General features: G+C 36.2%; 1 protein-coding gene across 1 annotated transcript; it reads right to left on the bottom strand.

Annotated features, from left to right (window-relative positions):
• Positions 1 to 220: 220 nt before the first annotated feature.
• LOC133034343 (uncharacterized) lies at positions 221 to 1210 on the bottom strand. Its single transcript, XM_061109406.1, has one exon. It carries the CDS (start codon positions 1208 to 1210, stop codon positions 221 to 223), a length of 990 nt encoding a protein of 329 aa, XP_060965389.1.
• Positions 1211 to 8912: the final 7702 nt, after the last annotated feature.

The following is an 8912-nucleotide window of genomic DNA, read 5'->3' as shown; positions in this document are numbered from 1 at the left end:
TATTATTTTATTAAATATAAATAAAAAATTACCCATGAATTTCTCATAAACTAAGAATTCAGTTATATAGGCACACTTTATATAGAATAGATATAAAAGAGAAATATGAGGCGGTGATGTGTCACCTTAAAAACGCTTAAAAGTATTCTTTCTTTTTTCTTATTTTTTCTAATTTTTTTTTTTTTTTGAAAGAGAATTTTATTAGAACCAACAAGACAAACTACAACATATTTGGATGATCAGCCTTACAAAACTTGGCTAACCAATCCGGGAAAGAATGAGAAAAAAATTGAGTGTTTTTGTCCAATAGACAATTCCTAGCTAACATATTAGCACACTCATTATTGGTTCTTTTTAGATGAATGATTTTTACATCTTGAAACTTGGCCAGCACATTACGGATTTGATGCAGCAGGTTGCTTTCAGCCGAGTGATACTGCTCCAATTTGTTGATTTCTTCCACCAGCACCTTGCAGTCCGATTGAACTTCAATCTGGCTAATAGCCTCAGCTGGAGGATGCTTCAGTGCTTCCAGGATCGCCCAAGTCTCCGCCATCTTGGCTGAACATATGCCATCTTTATAAATCTGACCAGCAGCAAGGATTTGTCCATCCTTCTTACGCCAGATATAGCCGAGTCCCATACCAGCAACTTTGTCCACAACTGCTGCATCACAGTTGACACAGATGCGTCTGTTAGCAGGGGGAATCCACTTCTTCACATGGGTGGTGACATCTGCCTCTTGCTGCAATAATTCACTTTCAGTTTTAGGCACATTTGGGTAGGCAGAAAAAACCCAGTTTAATAATTGCTGACCGTGCATATAAGGAAGTTGCTGCCACTTCCTATTTCTGTTTTCCCATATAGCCCACATCACTTTGATAGTGTCTTTGAAATCGTTCCTGGTATTCGTCTGTTTTATGGCCATTAACACATCAAACATGGAACCTGCCCCTAATCTAGAGCAGTTTTTGTACCAAGAACAGAGTTTCCAAGTGCCTCTCACTTTCTCACAGTTCCATAAAGCATGTGTAAGGGTTTCCTCATACCTGCCACATATATCATAGCAAGTATTTATGTCCATACCTCTGTGTTTCAGATTAGTTTTTGCAGGCAGCCAGTTGTTGCAAACTCGCCAGCTGAAAAGCTTCATCCGAGGGGGAATTTGAAGGCTCCATAACATTCTCCACCACTTCTGAATCTCATCCATGTTGGAGCACCTTGTGGGATGAAGATTTAATTCTCTACTAACCCGATATCCACTTTTCACATTATAATGGCCATTAGGGGTGAAAGGCCAAAATAATTTTCTTCCATGTATGAATCTATAGGAATTCCTTGAATCCAAGGAATGTCATCTTCATGAAAGTATGTAGCTATCTCGGCCATATTCCACTCTCCCTCCTCAGTTATAAATTTATAAAGTTTGGTTTGAGGAGGAAGGTTAGGAAATTTAGAGAGAGTAGATTCATGAGGTCTAGGGAGCCATTTATCTTCCCACACTTTGATCGTTCTTCCATTACCCACTCTCCATTTAGCCCCTTCTTTGATGATTTCCCTCCCCCAACAAATCCCCTTCCACACACAAGAGGCACCATTAGGACAACCCGCTTCCATAAAAGATGTATTAGGATAGTAGCTATTTTTTCAGATTCGGGTGAGAAGAGAGTGGGGATTATGAATGAGTCTCCACCCTTGCTTGGCCAAAAGGGCTTGGTTGAATTCAGTTAGACTACGAAAGCCAAGACCTCCCTCCTCCTTAGGTCTACATAATTTATCCCACGAACTCCAATGGAGTTTCTTATGATCCTTTGTATCCCCCCACCAGAACTTTACAGCCAAGGAGTGGAGAGTTTTGATGAGCTTCTTGGGAAGACGGAAGCAACTCATAGTGTAACTCGGGATAGCTTGCACAACAGCTTTGATTAGTATTTCCTTACCCGCTTGTGAGAACATAGAGGCTTTCCACCCTTGAAGCTTGTTCCAAACTTTTTCTTTCACAACTTCAAAAGCCTCTTGTTTCCTTCTTCCCACAAAACTCGGAAGCCCCAAATACTTGGCATGGTGAGAGACTAGTCGAACCCCCAATCGTTGAGCTAAAACTTGTCCTTGGCTAGTTGATATCCTCTTGCCCATGCTTACTTCATATTTCTCAAGGTTGATCTGCTGACCCGAGAGCTTGGAGTATTGGTGAAGGATCCTCTTCATAGTATCACATTCTTCTTCCTTTGCATTAAGAAAAACAAAGCTATCATCAGCGAAGAATAAATGCGAAACTTTAATTCTTTCTCTTCCAAATTGGATTCCATTAATACTTCCAGCCCTTTCGGCTTCATGAATAAGGCAAGATAGACCTTCTGAGCAGAGAAGAAATAGGTAAGGGGATAGTGAGTCACCTTGGCGAAGACCCCTAGTAGGGTGGAATTTACCTATTTTTTCCCCATTGATGAGTACCGAGAAGGAGACACTCTCCACACACTTCATAATCTTGTTGATCCATTGTTCTTCATAGCCCAACCCTCGCATCATTATTCTCAAAATGTTCCATTCCACTCTATCGTAGGCCTTTGACATATCCAATTTCAAAGCCATTTTCCTTCCATTACCGAACCTTTTAGTCTTCATACAATGTAGGCTTTCGAACCCGATTATTGCATTATCTTGTATGAGCCTCCCCCCCCCCCCCCCACAAAGGCACTTTGTTCCTCGGAGATCACTTGATGCAAAATATTCTTCATTCGGCCAGCAAGGCATTTTGCCACGATTTTATAGATCACGTTACAAAGACTTATTGGACAAAATTCTGACATTCGGGTTGGCTTTGGAATCTTAGGAATGAGGAAAATAAGAGTATCATTAATTTCATCCACTTGCATACCTTCATTTAGAATTCCCAAGCACACTTTGGTAACCTCGGGTCCAATCAATGCCCAGTATTTTCTGTAAAAAAGCCCAGGTAAACCATCGCTGCGCGGAGCTTTTGAAGGATGAATATGGCGCATTTCCTTGAACACCTCTTCTTCTGTGAATGGTTCCAGCAAATAGTCATTCGTTGCACGAAATATACGGTTCGGGATAATGCTTTGAAACTCTTGTAAATCATTCCTATTAGCTGGAGTGGAAGTAAATAATTGTTTGAAGTAGTCACACGCCACCCGACCCATATTTCGGTTTCCCGTGATCCATTGCAGTCGGTCATCAATTAACCCATGGATGGTATTTTTTGCTTTTCTGTTACTTGCCTTTCTATGGAAGAACTTTGTGTTCTTATCCCCCTCTTTTAACCAAAGCGCCCTACTTCGTTGCTTCCAAAACATCTCCTCTTTATCAAGCCAAATATTTTGTTTTCGTTCCAAATCCTGCATTTGTTGCCAATCCTGAATACTTGTACTTCGGGTAAGTAATGCCATTTTATCTTCATATTCCTTTAAATGCCTTGACATTTCTTTCTTTTTTGTTTTGTTCCATTGTTGAAGAGCTTGCCCACATCTTCCCAGCCGACTCTGTAGCTCTCTTGTGTTCGAAACTTCCTTCTCATGTTGCCAAGCCGACTGTACTATATTAGCACATTCATTGTCTTCAGCCCAAGCGCTCTCGAAATGGAATCTGGTTCGCCATCTAGTCTTATTATGATGCTGAACGTGAGGGTCATATTCCATAAGTAGTAAAGCACAATGGTCCGAGTTTGTACGATCCAAATGACGAACTTTCATTGAAGGGAACATGTCAAACCATTCTAAGTTACCGCAAACCCGATTGAGTCTTTCGAAGATGAGATCATTCTTTCTCCCATTACACCAAGTATACTCGCTTCCTTCATAGCAACCATCTTGCAAATGGCAGCTATCCAAGGCCTTCCGAAAGTTGTTAATGAGGTACCTTGGCTTGGGGAGGCCTCCCATTTTTTTTCTTTTGGCTAACAATTTCATTAAAATCCCCTCCTACTGCCCAAGGCCCTGAATACATTCGGCTTATTCTTCTTAATAACTTCCAAGAGTGACATCTTTGACTTGGATCCGGATCGCCATAAAACCTCGTAAATCGCCACCATTGACCATTCTCAATTCTAACGAAAGAATCGATATGGAAGGGAGAGAAGGAGAGCACTTGGGTTTCCACATCCATGGACCACAAAAGAATAAGCCCCCCACTTTTTCCCCGAGCTTCAACCACGAAACAACCAACAAAACCCAACTTAACTCGCAACGACTCCGCACGCACTTTACCAATCTTGGATTCAGCAATGAAAATCATTTGAGGGCTGAAATTAGTCACTAGGGAAGCTAGAGAACGCTCCGTCCAAGGGTTCCCCAACCCTTGGGCGTTCCAAATGAGGAGATTCATGGCTGTAGGCGACCCTGAGTATCAGGGTTCGCCTTTCTTGTAATCGGAGTGACATTCAAATCCCCCATAGGAGAAATGTTTGTCCCTTTATTTTCCAACTTCCCTTTCCTTGCCCTGGAGTCTTTTTTCACTGCTACTTTCCTTCTATTTTCTTTGGCCACATTCTTCGAACAGCTCCCTACTACAAATGGTATTGCCTCTTCCATAATCTTTGCTTCTTGATCATATGACACAGGAACGTTGTAGAGTTCTTGATCTTGGGTGTCTTTGGGTACAGTTGTGGTCAATTTCTTCAGTTTCCCATATCCTACATCTCCATAATCTTCTACAATTCTGCGTTTCCCCCTGTTACCTTCATCATTCCTCTTCTGAATTTCCACATAATCCATGTATTTTGCCTTCAATTCGTGGTTCTTGGATGGGGATATTGAGTTCTCTTGAATTAGCTGTTGTTCCTGGCTTTCCTTGTTGTCTTTGGTCGCTGTCCTTGGCAGACTTCCACTGCTTTCATTTTCCAAAATGTGTGGAGAAGGAAAAGATGAAGCAGTAGGAATTCTTCCAGTACTTATTGGTGATTGTTGCAGAGAATCGTCTGCAATTTTTTGTTTCCCCATTCCTTGTTCCTCTCCATGAGTCCTTTCTCGGGCCTCATTTCCACCTTGAGCCATTTTCCATAAGCAGCCGTATCCTCCTTGCCATCCACCTGAATCATAGTTGGGTTGTGATGACAATCTTTGTAACAATGCCCAATTTTCCCGCACTTGAAGCACATGAACGGTAGTTCTTCATATTGGAAGCTTATCCATTTCTTGGTGCCTTTATACGACAGGGGGAAGCCTGGGAAAATTGGTTTATTTATGGACATCCATATTCTAAATTTGAAGAACCCGTCTGCCACCATCTTGGAAACATCAGAATTTTGCACTATGATCACCTCCCCTGCCTTTGCCGCCATTCGAACTGTGTTGTTGATTGTCAGTAAATCGATCGGAACATCCCATGCTCGACCCCATATTGGAAAGCTGGTTAAGTCATGTTTCCAAGATTCATTGGAATTCTCCATTTTACCCAAGATTAGCACCCCATTAGATAAATACCATGGCATTTTAGATAATATTCTGCTTTGAATTGACTCAGAGGCAAATGTAAAGGTTAAGAAGAGACCTGTTTCAAATTTCTCTTTAATCTTGAGATTCCATTCGCCGTCCTTCAGTCGCCATATCCCTCCTAACACTTTCTTGAGGAATCCTTTGCAGTGATCGGAATTGGTACAGAGTCGGCCTCTGAGGTTGGATTTTGCAATTGTGATCGACAAGCTTTTGTCCTCCTCCCATTCTTCATCTTCATCCGTGACTTGAAGATTATGGGTCTTCTGTAGAAGTTCATCCATGGTAGAGGCGATCACCTCAATCCCAGAACTGGGAACCCTTCGAAGGTGAGGGACGAAGATACGGGACGACCAGGTCAAGCCCTAGCGGCTATATTGGTATTTTTTTTCTAATATTTTTTATTGAATCTAATTATCACTCTAATATAGGCATGAAATATCACTTAAAAAATATCTATAATCTACCATTAAAATTATTAATTACTTAATTTATTTTTTAAAAAGAAAATATCAATCACAATATAAACGAAATATCAATCACAATATAAACGAATTAAGCCTTGATACCAAGCCTATATATACAATACTCTCTACAATTCTCTCACTACATATATCCTTTCATCAATAAAATAGAAAAAAAAAAATATTCAAGTAGGGCTTCATTTATATGCAACTACACCATTTGTTCATCAATAATATAATCTTTTTCTATCATAATATATTTTTTTTTCACCAAGCAAAGCAAAGAGTGCACCAATCAAACGAATTATATGAAAAGTGAACAAGATTATTGCTTCCACAAAGTAGTTATATTGAGATTTTTCATTATTATATGTATATTCTCATAAATTTTCATTGATTTGTGTTTTATTAACAAATATAAGTCTTTATTAATTAATATTTCTATATTATTTTTAACTCACCAACAATATTTTAGCCAATTATAATAATTATGGTACAAAATTTTTTTGGAGCTTTACTCATATTTAGATTTTAATTATTATTTGATTTGTTTTTTTCCTTCTTAAAATATACTTCATCTCCCTTTTATGCATATATAACTTATAAAATAAATTTCTCGGAGAGAATAATAATGACCACCACAAATCAATAATGGTAACTACAACATTTTTGAATAAGATTAAAAAGATGTGCTTTACATGAAGGGTAAATATTGATTTTCAAGTCCTATTCTTTAACATTCATAAAAAAAAAAAGAAAAGAAAAATCATTCTATAACTATTTTAGCTCTCCAATCTACTCTAACTATTTTATTCTTTTTTCTTTTTTTTATTCTATTTTTTTATCGTTTATATAAGTTATTATTAATAACTAATTTTCTAATAGTTATAATAATAATAATTCAATCTTCAATATATAATTATTATTTTGAGATATTTCAATTCATTTTTTATTATTAATATACAATTATATATATTTATAAATGAAAAAATTAATTTGAATGTTGAGATATTTTAGTTTTTTTCTTTAGTGTTAGTTATACATATAGATAAAATAGAATAATAAATTAAAAATTCACATATTTTTATATATTAAAAGTGCATATCTAACGACATTTCTTGGTTTAACAGAATATACTTAATAATAAAAAGAATATTATGTTAAATTTAACGATTAGGTTTAATCTCCCGTTAACAAATAAACTCAATAATTAAATCCAAAAAAATTAAACAATCTTTTAAATATTAATAATCTCTTTTTAAATTAAAAAAATTATCTTAGGCACATATCTCTCTAACAAACCTAACAACCCTATCTTGAGAGAATATTAATAAATTTTTTTATTTATTTATTTGCAAAATGCTACTTAATTTATGATAATTTTTTTTAAAAAAATTTTAAACCAATCTACTCTTCCATTTCAAACCAATCGAATTCACTCTCAGTAGAGACCACCGCCGCTTTTCTCCTTCATCATTTCCTCAAGCGCTCTCTCTCTCCTCACTCTTCGAATGTCGTCATTTTCTTCTCTTTCGCTCACCCCTTCTCTCACTACGATCGCATATTTCTTTTCTTTCGCTCACCTTTATTACTGTTTTAAAGTACTCTCTCTCTCACTAGATATATATATATCTATGTATTGTGTTTATTCCTAGTATATATTTTCAATAATTGAAGCGTGTTCTGTAAAATGCTGGAATTTTGTTGGTTCGAAAAATATGACACTGCTAACTAAACTACCATATGAGTTTTATATACTTGTTTTATTTATTGTTGTTGTTTAGTTGAAGTAACTTGTTCAAGGGTTGAATCAGGGTAGTATATATATTTGTATTAATTAATGGTAATTGTAAAGTATTTTATTTGTTTAATCTTGTGCAGTAATATGACTTTCGGTGTAATTATACGTGTGGAAAGTGAAACACTTCAGGTAATTGTTTGCATATTATAAGCCTCTTTTAGTATATTTCTTTTCTTTCTTATTTATGGTACTATAATAAAGGGGCTCAAGTTACTTTAAAACAGTCAATACAGTGTTTGCGATTGAAGTTTTTGATTTGAATGTAATATATATAAAGGTGACTGCGGCTACTGTTAAGTTTTTTATTTTTGGATTACTATTATATATATAATGTAGTAATCACGTTTGCTGCTCTTTGACATATATGTATTAGTAAATCAATTACAGTTTTTTAATTCTCTATATATATTGTTTGTCCTTTTTCACTGTTGTGGGAGAATGCGATTATAGCATTCCTATTTCTTTATTGATTATTATTATTATTATTATTATTATTATTATTATTATTAAAATATAATAATTTTAAAGTAATAATAATAATAATTCAGTAACAATTAAATTTAAATTTTGGTTGAGTTTCAAATAAACTTTACCTAGGTGAATTTTACGTGCCATGTCAAATTTTGGGTTTAGTGCCTATCTAGCTAATATTGTATATATATTTTGATACATTATTTTAAGACGACGTACGCTGCATAATTAATGGTTATTGGTAATAATAATTTGCTAGATAGTCCCTAAGAAATAATGGATGCTTTAATGGTGAGGGGGATGGTGTTAGTGATAGGTGAATGGTGAGGAATGGCATAAACAAAATTGAAATATTAGCTTTTTCTTCATTTACAGGCCTGAAGTTTCCCTTGTCAAATTAAGAGAAATAAAGTGCAAGATCGATAGGAAAAATAATGTCCAAGATCGGTTTAAGAATACAGTATCTGTGAAAGATGTTGTTAGGATTGTCGAGGGACCTTGCAGAGTGAGATCTCTATATCTTTGGCTTCTTTATCTTCTTGCAAGATTTGGGATGAATTCATGTAATCTGATAATTGTTGTTGTCATACTAGGGAAAACAAGGTCCAGTTGAACACATATACAAGGGTGTTCTATTTATCTATGACCGCCAGCATGCTGGTTTTATTTGTGCCAAGTCTCAGTCTTGTGTTGCGGTAGTAAAAGAAATAGTGCCTTTGGTCATGG

This window comes from Cannabis sativa, chromosome 2 (genome assembly GCF_029168945.1).
Source record: "Cannabis sativa cultivar Pink pepper isolate KNU-18-1 chromosome 2, ASM2916894v1, whole genome shotgun sequence".
NCBI lineage: Eukaryota > Viridiplantae > Streptophyta > Magnoliopsida > Rosales > Cannabaceae > Cannabis > Cannabis sativa.
Note: the sequence above shows the minus strand (reverse complement) of the source record. Positions and strands in the feature narration are given on the sequence as shown.

Bases quoted from the DNA above. Each gene is read 5' to 3' on its own strand.
- LOC133034343 (XM_061109406.1), bottom strand. From the start codon at position 1,210: ATGGATGAGATTCAGAAGTGGTGGAGAATGTTATGGAGCCTTCAAATT.